At 46.7% G+C, this 16,668-nt stretch overlaps 1 protein-coding gene and 1 non-coding gene across 5 annotated transcripts in view; both read left to right on the top strand.

The window, feature by feature from the left end:
- The window catches only part of SUFU (SUFU negative regulator of hedgehog signaling), a 132,896-nt gene that overhangs the window by 81,134 nt on the left and 35,094 nt on the right, over positions 1-16,668 (top strand). For 3 of the 4 annotated variants that reach the window (XM_025397404.1, XM_025397406.1, XM_025397407.1), the window contains exons 4-7: positions 10,930-11,072; positions 11,987-12,072; positions 12,344-12,416; positions 15,473-15,626. In XM_025397404.1, coding sequence (XP_025253189.1) covers positions 10,930-11,072; positions 11,987-12,072; positions 12,344-12,416; positions 15,473-15,626 — 456 coding nt within the window. Of the gene's footprint in view, positions 1-10,929; positions 11,073-11,986; positions 12,073-12,343; positions 12,417-15,469; positions 15,627-16,668 lie in introns of all 4 variants that reach the window. The other variant, XM_025397405.1, reaches the window with a different exon arrangement.
- Positions 9,859-9,965, top strand: LOC112632337. Its single transcript, XR_003121378.1, has one exon. It is a non-coding gene; the product is annotated as a U6 spliceosomal RNA (small nuclear RNA).

Below are 16,668 nucleotides of genomic sequence, written 5' to 3' on the forward strand. Positions count from 1 at the left end.
CTCTCAAAAACACCTCTTGCAGACCAGCCACTCCTGTGTCACCTGGCATAGTCCGGCTGCATTTCCTGCCCTTTTCTCTGTCCCTGGAAAGCATGGAATCATCTCAGAGCACGCAGAAAAGCACCTGGAGAAAAGGGGCATTTGGCTTCACGGTGCCAAGCTTCACGCTCCTAGGCTCCCAAAGGGAACATGAGCCTCCTCTCCACAGACCAAGCATGTTCATTCTGACCCTGGGGTGGGGCTTTAGTTTCCAGGCTATTATGTAGAATATCACGGGGGCCTGTACTTTTGCACAGAAGGGAGGCAGGCGGGCACTGTCTAGAGTTAGGATGAATTAAGAACTCTTGGAGAATGTATTTGTAAGAACTCAAGGAATGCATTTGCTTCTGTGTTTCAAAGGCAGCACTAACTATTTTACAAACAATAGCTGTTTTCTTCTGCAACCCCTCTCTCTAGATTTTGCTAACTTATTATATCCGGGACAGTCCAACTTCAAACCACCATGACTGAAGCTGGATGTCGGGGAGGTGGGGGTGGGGTGATGGCCAATTGGAGGAGCCAGTTAGATTCTGTGCGCCTGTTCAGCATCTTCCACGTTTTCAGAGTTCTTGCCCAGGAGTTGTTTGTTAATGGTGAATGAGACGTGGAGGAATGAAATCTTTCTCCCAAGTAAGCAAGGTGTAGAACTGTAACTAGCATTTTTAGCGGGGGAGGGGAGAGACTCCTTTTGCTACCCTGGAGTGGTATTTCCCTTCCAGTGAATTTGCCAAACAGCATAGAAGTCTGGAGTAGCCGAGGGAGGTTTCTCCTGGTACTTGGGGGCAAAGCTCCAAGGAGGGAAGGGAATAGAAAGTGTCTACCCAGCCCTTACCTGGAACGGCATTCTTTCAGACACCGGGTGGGGGAGCCTCTGCTGTGTAGTTGGGAGGTCTCTGGGATTTTCACCCTGACTTTTCAATGAGGCTACCTTGGGAAGCAAGAGAGAGGAAGCCAGCTCCTGTAACCACTGTACTGAACAGCTGGGCCTCTAACTGAGGCATTATTAGCATTTGAAAACCCCTCTGAAGGGGCCAAGAGCTTCCCAGGGTGGGCGCTGGGGCCTGAGTGCTGAGACCCCACAGTGGCTCCAACAGAATGGGGCTGAGCATCCAGGGCATAAAGACCAGACCGGACTCAAGAATGAACCCATTGTGGCTTTGTCCCAGGCTTGAAAACTGTGACCAAGGCTCTTTCATTGTGTTAAGAAAGACCATTTCTTGGCCACAGAAGAGCTCATAAGTCTAGTTCCTTCATCAAGCAGAGCTGCGGAAGACCTGCCCCTCGCTAGAAGTTTCTGTTAGTGTCCTGCTCTCCAAGCATTTCTGATGGAAGTTGCACTTTCTGCTCCCCGCTTTAACTCAGGAGTACCTTTGGCCAAAGCCCGATCACACATGCTCAGGGTGGAACGTGTTGATCCTAGAGCAGCACCTGGGCCTGACTCCCTTTTCTTGCCTTAGAGTCTCCCTCTCGCAGCTGCCTAAATTAAGCCCCTTCCCAAGTTATTAAGCCTGCACAAAGTGCTTTTTGGTCATTCTGGTTCAAACAGTTTGGATTTGCACAATATTTTAAAATCATGTTAATTCTGGTTAAAAGATCAAAGGTCATGACTCCAAATCTTTCCAGCCTTTTCCCTGTTTCCAGCCTTTTCCCTGTTTCCAGCCTAAATAAATCCCCACCCAGTTTGGGGTATGTTTCTACAGACTAGACATCAGATAGGGATGCAAAGCTCCAGGGAACTGGCCCATCTGTTTCTTAAACCAGGAGCAATGGTGCCACCTACTGGGCACTTGCTGGTAGCTACAAGCTCTGTGGCCAGTCCTGTTTTCTGGTGACAGGTGAGAGTATCTGTACTGTATTCTAGTACACGAGTAATAACATACCGCAGTAGAAAGCATACTGAGTAGGCACACTATTTCCTGCTAACAGGCTTGTATATTGTGTTTGGGCAAGTTGTGCAGGGTCACAACTAGTTAGGGATGGAGGCAAATAGAAACGGCCTTCCCAACTCCAAAGTTCACCACTAAGCCAGGGTTTGCCAAAACCAGCAGGCGATTTCAGCTGGTAACTGCACAAGAGTAGTAACTGGTAGCATAAATAGTGAAGCCACTTTTCTCTCTTTGGTTCTTTTTTCTTTTCTTTTTTTTTTTTAAGATGGGGTCTTACTATGTTGCTCAGGCTGGTTTCAAACTCCTCGGCTCAAGCGATCCTCTCGCTGGGCCTCCCAAAATGCTATGATTACAGGCATGAGCCACCATGCCTGGCCCAGTTTGTTCTCTCTCAGTCTTGGTGATTTTGTCTCAGCTGTATATGACTCTTTAAACCTTGAACAGCTCTTTGACCCTTGTTTATTTCAGTTTTTAAACAATGTTAGGTAGGCAACAATATCAGCTAGAAATTAACAGTTTGTTATCATATTATCCAAAAGTTACCACTTGAGGTAAGCAACACTAATTTTCCATTTATTTTCCTTATCTAGTATAGTGATATGAAGTTACCTTTTCAGAGTAAGTTTGTTTAGGAAAAAAAAAAAAAAAGACAAGTCAATTTTAGGGGGAAAAATACAGGTAGATAATGGTACAGATGGTACACAGATACAGCAAACATCCTGATGGGTGTTGTGGATGACCCCAAAGTTTGGGAAGTGTTGGGCCATGCCCATCATCGCTGACGTACTATGAGACGTTGGTCAATCTCAAGCATCCTTTTCTCATTTGTAGAAAAGAATATGTTAGTAGATGATTGTTCAGGTCATGTAGACACATACAGTGCTGTGATGTCTCAGCATCATGGGTCAGGTTTCTCCCAGGCCAGGCTGCTGTGCCTGGGGTGGTGGAAACAAGAAATTTAGAGGCTTGGCCTTGCTTCCCCTACTTTGCCTGTGCCTCAAGATTCCTTCCTTTTGCCTGCTATATCCTTTCTTTTTTAATAACAGATTTATTGACATACGATTCACATACCATGTAATTCACAGTTGTGAAACCATCACCATGAAAAAAGAACCTCATATTGGTCACTCCCTATTCCTTCTAACCATCACAGCTGTAGACAACCACTAATCTACTATCTGCTTCCATAGATTTGCCTATTCTGGACATTCCATATGGATGGAATCATATAAGGTCTTTTATGACTGGCTTTTTTCACTTAGCATAATGTCTTTAAGGTTCATGTTGTAGTATATATTAGTATTTTATTCCTTTTTATTGCCAGATAATACTTATAATTGCTATCTTTTTTATTTTAAACATTCTAGTGGGTATGAAGTGGTGGTGTCTCATTGTGGGTTTTTTGTTTTGTTTTGTTTTCTTTTGTTTTTTTGAGACAGGGTCTCACTCTGTCATCCAGGCTAGAATACTATGGTGCAACCAAAGCTTACTGTAGCCTCCACATCTCAGGCTCAAACAATCCTCCAACTTCAACCTCCTGAGTAGCTAGGACTACAGGCATGGGCCACCAGACCCAGCTAATTTTTTTGTTTGTTTGTTTGTTTGTTTTTTGAGATGGAGTCTCGCTCTGTTGCCCAGGCTGGAGTGCAGTGGCACAATCTCGGCTCACTGCCAGCTCCACCTCCTGGGTTCATGCCATTCTCCTGCCTCAGCCTCCTGAGTAGCTGGGACTACAGGCTCATGCCACCACGCCTGGCTAATTTTTGTATTTTTAGTAGAGACAGGGTTTCACCGTGTTAGCCAGGATGGTCTCGATCTCCTGACCTCGTGATCCATCTGCCTTGACCTCCCAAAGTGCTGGGATTACAGGCGTGAGCCACTGCACCCAGCCTTGTTTGTATTTTTTTAGAGATGGGGTTTTGCCATGGCTGCCCAGGCTGGTCTCAAACTCCTGGCCTCAAGCGATCCTCTCACCTTGGCCTCCCAAAGTGTTGGGAGGCCACTGCACTGGCCTCATGGTGGTTTTGATTTGCATTCCCCTGATGGTTAATGACATTGAGGATCTTTTTATGTGCTTATTAGCTATTTGTATATCTTTTTTTCTTTTTCTTTTTTTTTTTGTTTCCGACAGAGTCTCACTCTGTTACACAGGCTGGAGGGAAATGGCACGATCTTGGCTCACTGCAACCTCTGCCTTCTGGGTTCAAGCAATTCGCCTCCCTCAGCCTCCCTATAGCTGGGATTACAGGCTCATGCCACCATGCCTGACTAATTTTTGTATTTTTAGTAGAGACAGGGTTTCACCATTTTGGCCAGGTTGGTCTTGAACTCCTGACTTTAGGTGATCCGCCCGCCTTGGCCTCCCAATGTGCTGGAATTATAGGCATGAGCCACCATGCCCAGCTAGCTATTTGTATATCTTCTTTGGAGAAATATATTCCGATCCTTTGCTTATTTTTAAATTGAATTATTTATCTTTTATTATTGAGTTGTAAGAACTCTTTATATGTTCTGGATGCAAAATACTTAATATATGCTGGATACTTATTAGATATGATTTGCAAATATTTTCTCTCATTCTGTGGGTTTTTTCTTTTTAAAATTGTGATTAAATATGTGTAACATAAAATTTATCATTTTAACATTTCTAAGTGTACAGTTCTGTGACATTATTAAGTATATTCACATTGTTTTGCAGACATTACCACCATCCATTTCTAGAACTTTTTCATCTTCCCCAACTTAAACTCTGTACGCACTAAGCAATAACTCCCCATTCGCTTCTCCCCCAGCTTCTGTCTCTATAAATTTGCCTACTCTAGGTACTTCATGTAAGTGAAATCATTTAGTATTTGTCCTTTTGTGTATATTTATTTCACTTAGTATAATATTATCAAGATTCATCCATGCTGTAGCATTTGCCAGAATTTCCCTTTTTTATGGCTGAATCGTATTCCATTTTGTGTAAATACTGCATTTTGTTAATCCATTCATCTCTTGATGGACATTTGGGTTGTTTCTACCTTCTGGCAATTGTGAATAATGCTGCTGTGAAGATAGGTATACAAATATCTGTTTGAGACCCTCCTTTCAGTTATTTTGGCTATATACCCAGATGTGAACTTGCTAGATCATATGGTGATTCTGTGTTTAAATTTTTTTGCAGAACCGCTGTACTGTTTTGCACAGTGGCTAGTCCATTTTATATTCCACCAGCAGTGCACAAGGATTCCAGATTCTTTGCATCCTCACCAACAGTTGTACACTTCTTATTTTCTCTTTTGTTGTTGTTGTTGTTGTTTTTTGGTTTTTTTGTTTGTTTGTTTCTGTTTTTTTGAGATGGAATCTCGCTCTGTCGCCCAGGTTGTAGTGCAGTGGCGTGATCTCGGCTCACTGCAAGCTCTGCCTCCTGGGTTCACACCATTCTCCTGCCTCAGCCTCCCGAGTAGCTGCGACTACAGGCACCGGCCACCACACCCGGCTAATTTTTTGTATATTTTTTGGTAGAGACGGGGTTTCACCGTGTTAGCCAGGAGGGTCTCCTGACCTCATGATCTGCCCACCTCAGCCTCCCAAAGTGCCGGGATTACAGGTGTGAGCCACCATGCCCAGCCCTATTCTGGGTGTCTTGCATTTCCACGTGAAGTTTTGAATCCATTTGTGAATTACTGCAAAGAGGATACCTGTCATTTTCTTTTCTTTTTTTTGTAATGATAAAAGTTTAATTCACCAAAAAGATACAACAATGATAAATACAGGCATATCTCATTTTGTTGCACTTCACAAATACTGAGTTTTCTTTACAAATTGAAGGTTTGTAGCAACCCTGCATATAGCAATTCTATTGGTACCATTTATCCAACAGCATGTGCTCACTTCATGTCTCTGTGTCACATTTTGGTAATTCTCTATTTCTTTTTTATTATTATTATACTTTAAGTTCTAGGGTACATGTGCACAACGTGCAGGTTTGTTACATATGTATACTTGTGCCATGTTGGGGTGCTGCACCCATCAACTCGTCAGCACCCATCAACTCGTCATTTACATCAGGTATAACTCCCAATGCCATCCCTCCCCCCTCCCCTCCTCCCCCCTCCCCCCATACCTGTCATTTTCATAGGGATTGCACTGTACCTGTAGATCGAGTTGGGGATACTGCCATCTCAGCAACACTTAGTCTTCTGATCCATGAATGTTGGATATTTTTCTGTTTATGTAGGTCTTCTCGAATTTCTTTCAATGACGTTTTGTAGTTTTCAGAGTATAAGTTTTCATTTCCTTTGTTAAATGAAGCATTGCATTATATTTGATGTTATTGTGAAATAATTGTTTTTCTTTCATTTTTTATTTATTTATTTTTATTTTTATTTTATTTATTTATTTTTTTGAGATGGAGTCTTGCTCTGTGGCCCAGGCTGGAGTGCAGTGGCCGGATCTCAGCTCACTGCAAGCTCCACCTCCCGGGTTTACGCCATTCTCCTGCCTCAGCCTCCCAAGTAGCTGGGACTACAGGCGCCCGCCACTTCGCCCCGGCTAGTTTTTTTGTATTTTTTGTAGAGACGGGGTTTCACCGGTTTAGCCAGGATGGTCTCGATCTCCTGACCTCGTGATCCGCCCGTCTCAGCCTCCCAAAGTGCTGGGATTACAGGCTTGAGCCACCGCGCCTGGCCTTTCTTTCATTTTTTATTTTGTTTTGTTTTGTTTTTTATTTTTTTGATACACAGTCTCTCTCTGTTGCCCAGGCTGGAGTGCAGTGGTGTGATCATAGTTTACTGCAGCCTTGAACTCCTGGGCTCAAGCCATCCTCATGCTCCAGCCTCCCAGATAGCTGCAGCTACAGGTGTGCACTACCATGCCTGGCTAATTTGTGTATGTATGTATGGAGATGGGGGATTCTTGCTATGTTGCTTAGGCTGGTCTCTAACTGCCAGGCTCAAGCAATCCTCCCACCTCAGCCTCTGAAAGTGCTGGGATTAGAGGCACGAGCCACCATGCATGGCCTTAGGTTTATTTTTGGATTGTTCCTTGCTAGTATATACAAATACAAATGATTTTTGCATATTGCTTTGTACCCTACAACCTTGCTGAACTTGTTTAATAGTTCTAGTAATTTTTAGTACATTCCTTAAGGTTTTCTATATTACAATATCATGCTATCCATGAATAGAGGCAGTTTTACTTCTTCCTTTCCAATCTGGATGTATTTTGTTTCTTCTTCTTCTTTTTTTTTTTTTTTTTTTTTTTTGAGATGGTGTCTCACTCTGTTACCCAGGCTGGAGTGCAGTGGTGTGATCTTGGCTCACTGCAGCCTCTGCCTCCCAGGTTCAAGCAATTCTCCTGCATTAGCCTCCTGAGTAGCTGGGACTACAGGAGCACGCCACCATGCCTGGCTAATTTTTGTATTTTTAAGAGTCAGGGTTTCACCATATTGGTCAAACTGGTCTTAAACTCTTGACCTCAGGTGATCTACATGCCTCGACCTCCCAAAGTGCTGGGATTAGAAGTGTGAGCCACCGCACCTGGACTTTTTTTTTTTTGTTTATTTTTCTTGCCTAATTGTCCTGGCTTGCACTCTAATACAATGTTGAACAGAAGTGGCGAGAGTAGTGGCGAGAGTAACCATCTCTGTTGTGTTCCTGATTGTAGAGGGAATTAGTTCAGTTACTTACCATTAATCAAGTATGATGTTACGTGTGGGGTTTTTTGTTAATGCTCTTTATCAATATGAGGAAGTTGCATCTATTCCAAATCTGAGTATTTTTATTATGAAAAGGATCTTGTCAAATGCTTTTTCTGTCTGTTGACATGATCATGGAGTGGTTTTTTTTTTTATAACTTCCATTACATGGATTTTCTTGTGTATAACTAGCCTTGCATTTCTGGGATAAATTCTACTTGGTCATTGTGTATAACCGACCTTTTTTTTTTTGAGACAGAGTACAGAGTCTCACACTGTTGCCCAGACTGGAGTGCAGTGGTGTGACCTCCACTCACTGCAACCTCCACCCTGGGTTCAAGCAATTCTCCTGCCTCAGCCTCCCAAGTAGCTGGGATTACAGGTGCCTTCTACCACGTCCTGCTAATTTTTTGTATTTTTAGTAGAAACGGGGTTTCACTGTCTTGGCCAGGCTGGTCTTGAACTCCTGACCTCGTGATCCGCCTGCCTTGGCCTCTCAAAGTGCTGGGATTACAGACATGAGCCACCACGCCCAGCCTGTATAACCCTTTTTATATGTTGCTGGATTCTGTTTGCTGGTATTTTGTTTAGGATTTTTGTTTGTATATGCATAAAGTATATTGGTCTATAGGTTTTTTTTCCTTGTCTTAAACCTTTAAACCTTTGCTTTTCATATCAGAGTAATATTGGTTTCATAGAATGAATTAGAAAGTATTTCTTCTTTTATTTTTTGGAAGAGTTTGTGAAAAGTCGCTATTAATTCTTTTCTAAATGTTTGGCAGAATTTACCAGTGGAGTCATCTGATGGGCCTGGATTGTTTATATGTGTGTATGTTGTTGTTGGGGGGTTAATTACTTATTCAGTCCTTTTACCTGTTGCATTGTTTCTTTTTCTTTTCTTTTCTTTTTTTTTTTTTTTTTTTTTTTTTTTGAGACGGAGTCTCGCTGTGCTCCCAGGCTGGAGTGCAGTGGCGCGATCTCGGCTCACTGCAAGCTCCGCCCCCCGGGTTCACGCCATTCTCCCGCCTCAGCCTCCCAAGTAGCTGGGACTACAGGCGCCCGCTACCGCGCCCGGCTAGTTTTTTGTATTTTTGGTAGAGACGGGGTTTCACCATGTTAGCCAGGATAGTCTCGATCTCCTGACCTTGTGATCCACCCGCCTCGGCCTCCCAAAGTGCTGGGATTACAGGCTTGAGCCACCGCGCCCGGCCTCTTTTTTTTTTTTTTTTTTTTTTTGAGACAGAGTCTCACTCTGTTGCCCAGGCTGGAGTCCAGTGGCGTGATCTCGGCTCACTGCAAGCTCCGCCTCCCAGGTTCACGCCATTCTCCTGCCTCAGCCTCCCGAGTAGCTGGGACTACAGGCACCTGCCACCACGCCCAGCTAATTTTTTGTATTTTTAGTAGACACAGGGTTTCACCATATTAGCCAGGATAGTCTTGATCTCCTGACCTCGTGATCCTCCTGCCTCAGCCTCCCAAAGTGCTGGGATTACAGGTGTGAGCCACCGCGCCCAGCCTGCATTGTTTCTTACTTGTAGAACATGAAGGCTGCTTGCAGAAACACACTTACATAAAAGGAGAGGGATTCTGGGAAGAGTGGGCCTAGCAGGAATTTGGTAATTTAGGGGTTTCTAGTTGGCTGTACCTGGAGCCGTGCCTTCTCCTCTCCTCTGTATTATTACATCTCAGAGGAAGCAGTCTTCCTTCTCCTGCCTGAATGAACACCACTGAGGTTAGGACCAATAACTGGAGCCATATCCTGGATGGAAAAGATGGGTGTGTGTATGTGTGTATGTGTGTGTTCTGCCTTACCTCAAATATTGATAAAAAGTGAAGGAAGGTACCTCAACTGTTGAGATTCCCAGATCATGAATGACAGACCACAGTGAACTCTGGAACAGCCATTTAAAGAATGAGATAGCTCTCCATGTGCTGAAAAGAAGTGATCTCGGCCGGGTGTGGTGGCTAATGCTTGTAATGCCAGCAATTTGGGAGGCCGAGGCGGGCGGATCATGAGGTCAGGAGATCGAGACCGTCCTGGCTAACACGGTGAAACCCCATCTTTACTAAAAATACAAAAAATTAGCCTGGCATGGTGGTGCTTGCCAGTAATCCCAGCTACTTGGGAGGCTGAGGCAGGAGAATCGCTTGAACTCGGGAGGCGGAGGTTGCAGTGAGCCGAGATCACGCCACTGTACTCCAGCCTGGCAACAGAGCGAGATGCCGTCTCAAAAAAAAAAAAAAAGTGATCTCGTGCTCACTTCAGCAGCACATATACTAAAATTGGAACGATACAGAGGGGATTAGCATGACCCCTGCGCAAGGATGACATGCAAATTTGTGAAGTGTTCCGTATTAAAAAAAAAAAAAAAAAGAAGTGCTCTCTAAGATATATAATTAAGTGAAATCTGCAGAATAGTGTGCTTCCATTTGTGTAAGAACAAAACATGCAAGGGAGCCTGTGGATGCATAGGCTGGTCATACATGGCACCTTGGCACCCATGATGAGAGTCAGAGCTAGTGAGAGACTTAGTACCCTGTGGGGTTGTTTTCCCTTGTGGTTATGTGGCCTTCAACAAAACTCTTTCTAAAGTAATGTGCCTGCTTGAAGTGCAATGGTGAGCCTGTGTGTGAGGAGGCTGTGCCCTTGGCAGCAACAGCTACCCTTGGCAGAATCTGAACATCTCAGAGACATGGCCTGAGGATCGTCATGAGTTGTCTCTGCCACAGTGCGGGAGGCACTATCTAGACCTCCATTTACTTGAAGCCTAGCGTTCCTCAGGAATTCCTGCATCTACCTGTGGAAACTGGTGATAGATCTCAAAGGCCCTCCAAGGCTGGATGTTTCCTTCTGAGCGCCGTTTCAGCAACACAGAAATCTCGGTCTGTTTCTCCAAGGTGAAGGGCTTTCGTTGCCCTGTTGCCTCCCTGTGGACTTCTGGCCAGGTGGCCCCACAAAAAAGCACCTTAGTCTTTCTTGGCAGATCCAATCATGGCTCCTGCCTCCCACCATGAGTCGGGATATTGGGGAAATGAAGCAGATGCCAGAAGTCTTTCGGGTTTCCCAAGCCAAAAGAGCTTTCACACTAATAGCCTGTCCTTTTCCATTTAAGTCTGACAGAATTGGCAAGCAGGAACAATTTAGGTTTTTGGAAATATCCACAAGCTCTTTGCTTCCATCCGGAGTGAATGCTTCTCTTCCTTCACAGGGGCTACCCTAAGAGGCTGGGAAGCCTCCCAGCCTGTGCTAGTGAGATCCCAGCCCAGATTCCAGGCCTGGATCTGAGGCCTTGAACACTGAGGATCCTTGTGTCTCTCCCACAGAGAACACCTTCTGCAGTGGGGACCATGTGTCCTGGCACAGCCCTTTGGATAACAGTGAGTCAAGAATTCAGCACATGCTGCTGACAGAGGACCCACAGATGCAGCCCGTGCAGACACCCTTTGGGGTAGTTACCTTCCTCCAGGTGAGGCACAGGTTGAACGCTGGTTCAAGCCTTCCTGTAGGAAGAGTCCTGGGAGGATAGGGAGGCTTGAGGAAGGGGAGTGAAGGGAGTGGGAGGTTTCCTTTGGCCTCCTCCTGATTTCTGTTTCCTCTGATGGTTTGTCAGGTAGATTCAGATGGTCTGATTTAACCTGCTGAGATGGGAGAAGGGGGAAGGGGAAGGGGCCATTTGGGTGGGAGAGAATGGCTGTAGCTGAGAGGGAGGAATGGGGGTGGCAGGTATTCTGTGAACAGTGAAGACCCAGTCTCAGGAACATGACTTTCTAGCAGGAAGCCAGCTCTGGGTCATCTTTGCTGTTTCCCAGAAGCTGTGGTAACCTGCCCAGCTTTGACCAGTGTTTGTTTTTGGTCACGATGAAGTCTATGTGAAGGTTCCACTGATTCCTTTGATATTTACACAAAGGCCTATCCCCTAATAAGGAAGGGAGGAGTTTCTCTGCAAGCTGCTAGGACCTATTGGTGGTGGTTCCAAGCCTGATAGGTCTCAAAGTCTCTTGTTTACATTCCCCATGATACCAGACTGGGTAGGAATGGCTCCCTGAACCTCCCCAACTTCCAGAGACATGGCCTGAGGACACATCTTGAGTTGCTCAGGCCTTGGTTTTCTCCTTTGCAGCCAAGAGCTAGACTTGGTGTCATCCAGACACAGCAAGGGCAAGGGTCAGGCCTCAGGGCCCACCAGTGGACCCAGCCATTTACCAGCCAGGCAGCCACTCCCTCCTAAGGGAACCATCCCATCTTGGCTGCACCAGCTCCTAAGCACAGATCCTGCCTGTGGTCTCCCAACTGGAGGTGTCTCAGAGAGCCTGAGTAACTGACCTTCGTGGGGTGGGGAGCTGCCGTTAACACACAGTGGCTTTCTATCCTGGGCTTCAGATCGTTGGCGTCTGCACTGAAGAGCTACACTCAGCCCAGCAGTGGAACGGGCAGGGCATCCTGGAGCTGCTGCGGACAGTACCTGTGTGAGTACCCATGCAAGGTGGGAGCCCGGCTCCCTGGGCCTGGGGATGGGAGTCCCTCCACCACCCTCCATGTGGGGCTCCCTCTTGCATTGTTATTTCAGGCCCTGGTTTTTCACATCAGGGCTTCCTGACAACTCACTCCCTGACAGTCCCTGACCACAAACTATTCCCCTGTGTCCTAGGCCTGGGGCAGCAAACAGGGCAGGCTGTAGGCCCAGCCCATCAGCCCCAGATCCTCAGTTACCATTGTATCCCCTTTCCTTGTCCACAGTGCTGGCGGCCCCTGGCTGATAACTGACATGCGGAGAGGAGAGACCATATTTGAGATTGATCCACACCTGCAAGTATGTCTTGAGTGAGGAAAACCTTTCTAGTAACCTGTGCCTAGGCCTCTTCCAAATAACACTGGCTTTCATCCTGGGAAAATGGAGGAGCTTTATGTGTGAGTGAGTAGAAATTTGGCATCATTTGGAACTTGTCCCCTGAATTCTGCGGAGCACATAGGGAACAGAGATTTCAGCCCAGGAAAGCTAGTCCTCAGACATACGTATTTTGGCATTTTAAAAGGATATTTTTATTGTATGTAAATTACATATTGGCTTAAAAAATTAGATCGCCAGCAATAAAAGATAAGTGTAGTGGATATTGCTTGTTTGCCCAGTATTCATTCTCTTGCCTCCCAGACTTTCTTTTAGGGAGCCACCATGGCCACCACGGCCCTGTACCAGACAGTGGTGTAGGTGATACTGACTCCATGGCCCAGCTTCAGGAGTGAGTGCTGATTGGTCTAATGGTCCCATCCCCGTTTTCGCCACATTTTCTATCTTGGACAGTCAGACGCAGAGCTCCTAGCCTGGAAAAGTTGGCACCTTAGACATACAGGCTGGCAGCTGCCCACTCCCTGTGGCCCACCTGGACAGTGTTTCAGTGTCATCTTTGCTGTTTTAGAAGCATTCCTTTGGCATGCAGGTAAATTTAGAAAGCCACAAGAACGTAACTGCCTTTTTTTTTTTTTTTTTTTTTTTTGGGGGGGGGGGGGTTTCACTCTTGTCACTCAGCCTGGAGTGCAATGGCGCAATCTCAGCTTACTGCAACCTCTGCCTCCTGGGTTCAAGCAATTCTCCTGCCTCAGCCTCCCGAGTAGCTGAGATTACAGGCGCCCGCCACCACGCCCAGCTAATTTTTGTATTTTTAATGGAGACAGCATTTCACCATGTTGGTCAGGCTGGTCTCGAACTCCTGGCCTCAGATGATCCGCCTGCCTCGGCCTCCCAAAGTTCTGGGATTACAGGTGTGAGCCACCACGCCCGGCCTATAACTGCCTTTCTTATGGGCTTCTCCTGAAGCAGAAGCCACAGACAGCTAATAATGTTACCTGCCACATGTCTGGTTCCTTCTACTCCCCTGACCAAATTCAGGTCATTGCCATCTCTAAGCCTGTCATGCTTCTATAAAAAATCTGGTAAGCCACAGGCAGTTGCCGCGAGTTCCATGTGTTAGAGAAAGAGAGAGGTGGCAGCTGGACATGTAGCCAGCAGCCCCTGAGTTCTTCACTGTAGATTTGTGAGTTCTTGGGCATAAATCCTATTCATTCACAGATGATGCTCCTCTGTTTTCCTAGTGCCTTTAACACTGAACATTTCAAACTGCTGCCACGATCCTCTATTCTCTCTACTTTAAACTTGGTTTCCTTGTATCTTCTGCATATGCGAGAACCAGGAACCAGGAAGGCTATGCTTCCCTAAGTCCTTGTTCTGTAGCCACACTGGGATCTAGCATGGGGCACTGTGGGCCATTGTTTGGACCCTATCATAAGTGCCAAGTACTAAGAAAGAACCTGGTCCTTTGCACTAGAAGGGTAAACAGCTGTCCTTCCATGCCAAGAGCTATTCTCCTTCCTAGTCTGCAGGCTCCCCTGAGAGCAGCCTACAGGACCCAGGGTCCCACAGGGAGAAAGGACAGCTTTCCTTCCTGGTGGCTCTGTGTACCAAGTGTGAACTCCTCTGTATTCACTGTGCCTTTCAGGAGCCTGCTTGCTATCAGTCCATTTACAGCTGGCGTATATTCCTGTGATCCAAGCTCTAGACTAACCAGCTGTGTGCCCAAACAAGTCCCTCACCTTTCTGCGTCTTAACATTTTCTTTTTACTTATAAAGTAAATGGCCCAGACAAGTTAAGCCAAGAATTGTCTGTCTGCAACTCTTTAACTAAGTGAGGGACCCCAGGGCAGCCAGTGGAGAGGAAAAAGCTCAGACTATCCCCTGAGCACACCAGAGTATACACACTCCCCGCCCGGAGTACACAGAGCGCTTCCCTGCTTAGCCTCTTCCTGCTCGGAACCCACAGCTTTGCCCAGGCCACCATTAGCACTTGAAAGGAGGAGATGACTGATGGGAAGGAGGCATCTGGGGCACAGCCACTTGCTGACTGGTCCCGGGAAATAAGGACAGTACCTGTACTTCTCCCAGATGGGGCTCCCGGGCTGATCGGCAGGCCAGTATGGCACCCGTAGAGCCAGGAAGCACAGATTCTTGTTGAGGTGCTCAGTCACAAGCTTGATTTGGCCCACATGGGCATAGATGACTTTTAGTTCAAGGTCCAGCATCAATGAAGGGTGTTTTACCAGAAAATCCAGGGATGTTTTGAGTACAACTCTTCCTTGAGGCCATTTGGAGAGTGTTTGGACCCAGCAATACCAAGGCCTGTAGAAAGGTAGGGTCTCGATGGGGAGAGAAGGGTGTCTGCAGATAGTCACTGCACTCCAGGCCCCCATCTCAGTCTAAGAAATGGGAGGGAATCTCCATCCAGAGTCCTTTGCCAAACAAGGGAACCCATGCATCTAGGGGAAGTCCAGCCTTCTGCTCTCCTGTGGCTCTTCCCTGTGTGACCACACCCTCTAGCTGTTAGAAGGGGAAACTGCAGGTGCTGCCTGTCGCCTGTGGCAGGCTTCCACCTTGTCTTCTATAGCAGTCACTGAGAGGTTCTGCCTGAAGATCGGGAGGAGAGGAAGGATCACGCCTCTCCTCAGAGAAGTAGGCTCTCTCATGGCCACATCAGCTCCACCAGCCAGCCTGGCAGAGACAGGTTTGGGGCTCTGACACAGGTAGAGGCCATTGTACTGGAAGGCTGATGGTAGAAGAGATGCTTCCCTTGGGATCTGCATTCCTCCCGGCTTCCCCTAATCCCTGGTTCCCCTGGAGGAGTCCAAGAGCTGGTAGAGACCATCATGCATTGGTAACCAGGGCAGAACAAGGTCAGAGATCCTGCTCTTCCAGCATTTGTCCCATGCTCAGTACCACAAGGGCTCAGTAAATACTGTAAGAGTGGTGGCTGGAAGAGTGGTCACCTTGGGCCACCAGTTCTCTGAAAGAACTCTGGCTCTTTGGTTCTTTTCAAGCAGGAGAGAGTTGACAAAGGCATCGAGACAGATGGCTCCAACCTGAGTGGTGTCAGTGCCAAGTGTGCCTGGGACGACCTGAGCCGGCCTCCCGAGGATGACGAGGACAGCCGGAGCATCTGCATCGGCACACAGCCCCGGCGACTCTCTGGCAAAGGTGGGAGCCAACACCCAGCCTTCCCCCAGCCTTCCTCCTTCCTTTTCCCCAGGGCCTGGTTTCCAGGCTCTCTAGGATGGGTCTCTAACAAAAACAACCCATTCAATAGTTTATTTCCTGGCATGATTTAAACAGCAAGTGAAGTCTTCCAGCAGGGTGGAATTAAGGGAGCTTTATTGGCCCATTTCTAGTTGTGTTTCCTGTGTGTATTTCAAATGCATCACCAGCAGGCACCATTGTGTTTTAGATTTGTCCCTTGCAATCTGAGGTCATGGAGGTGAGTGGAAGCCTTAGAACAGTTACAGGAAAAGTCCATAGTCCACCCAAGTGCAAGAGAAAAGTGTCGGCCACCCACGGAATTGACACAGGGCCCAGCTCTGGCCTGAAGGCCGTGCCAGATCCAAGGATCACTCTGGCCTTGGGCCCTCCCAGGCCTTCAACAAGAGAGGCCTGAGTGTGAGGCCAGCTTGCAAATTGCCCACCTCCTGTCATACAGATACAGGGTTAGGGCTGTGGGCAGGGCCTCTGGACCCACTGCATTCCGGATGGGGTATTTGGGAAGGAGGATGTGGCTGTCCTGTTGGAATCTCCCTATGCTGATCTTGGCTACAGAAACAGTTGTGGTTTTTAGTAGAGGGCGTCCCCAACTAACTGCAAAGGAAAAGCAGCCACTTACATATACATGTGTTGACAGCTTCTTTGTCTACTTCCTTTCTTCATTCTTCCATCTTTTCTTTTTTTGAAGAATAAGATGTCTACAGCCCTGAATAAAATCCTTACATATATGATAACACTTACAAAAGGTTTTTGTTCGTTCCGTAAAGGACAAACTTAAACCCCTAGTGCAAATATTTGAGCCCTTTTTTTTTTTCTTTGAAACAGGGGTCTCTGTTGCCCAGGCTGGAGTACAGTGGCTTGATCTTGGCTCACTGCAACCTTCGCTTCCCAGGCTGAAGTGATTCTCCAGCCTCAGCATCCCAAGTAGCTGGGACTACAGGCATGAGCCACCAACGCCCAGCTAACTTTTGTATTTTTTGTAGTC

Source organism: Theropithecus gelada, chromosome 9, assembly GCF_003255815.1.
Source record: "Theropithecus gelada isolate Dixy chromosome 9, Tgel_1.0, whole genome shotgun sequence".
NCBI classification, from domain to species: domain Eukaryota; kingdom Metazoa; phylum Chordata; class Mammalia; order Primates; family Cercopithecidae; genus Theropithecus; species Theropithecus gelada.